This window comes from Penaeus monodon, chromosome 32 (genome assembly GCF_015228065.2).
Source record: "Penaeus monodon isolate SGIC_2016 chromosome 32, NSTDA_Pmon_1, whole genome shotgun sequence".
NCBI lineage: Eukaryota > Metazoa > Arthropoda > Malacostraca > Decapoda > Penaeidae > Penaeus > Penaeus monodon.
The window spans coordinates 24,701,207-24,701,535 of NC_051417.1; the positions used below are offsets into that span (position 1 = coordinate 24,701,207).

The 329-nt window shown below is 41.0% G+C and overlaps 1 protein-coding gene across 1 annotated transcript in view; it reads right to left on the bottom strand.

Annotated features, from left to right (window-relative positions):
• Positions 1 to 118: 118 nt before the first annotated feature.
• The window catches only part of LOC119593300 (cuticle protein AMP1A-like), a gene marked incomplete in the record, with an annotated part of 1,920 nt that continues 1,709 nt past the window's right edge, over positions 119 to 329 (bottom strand). Inside the window, 1 exon segment of the mRNA XM_037942229.1 lies at positions 119 to 329. Coding sequence (XP_037798157.1) covers positions 265 to 329 — 65 coding nt within the window.

Consider the following 329-nt stretch of genomic DNA (forward strand, 5'->3'; position numbering starts at 1 on the left):
TGTAAAAGTTGTATTGCAATGATGCGATGCTGTCTGTGTATGCAAGCCACAGTGCATATGCGTTTTATATATTTTAAAATAGTTTACTCAAATCTTTAGGGAAAATTATGAACAAGTATTACATTATTCCATTTCATTAAAATCGCATGAAAATTACGAAAACAGTAAGTTTTCGTTATTACAATATTAATTCCTTTCTCATGGTGATTTGCTGTTCGCCCATCGTGGGCCAGAGGATTTAGAAGGAGGACTGGCACTGGGGATCTAGAAGGAGGACCCTACGACCACTCCCGCCGCCCGCTGCTCCTCGGCGAATCGGATCTGCTCGA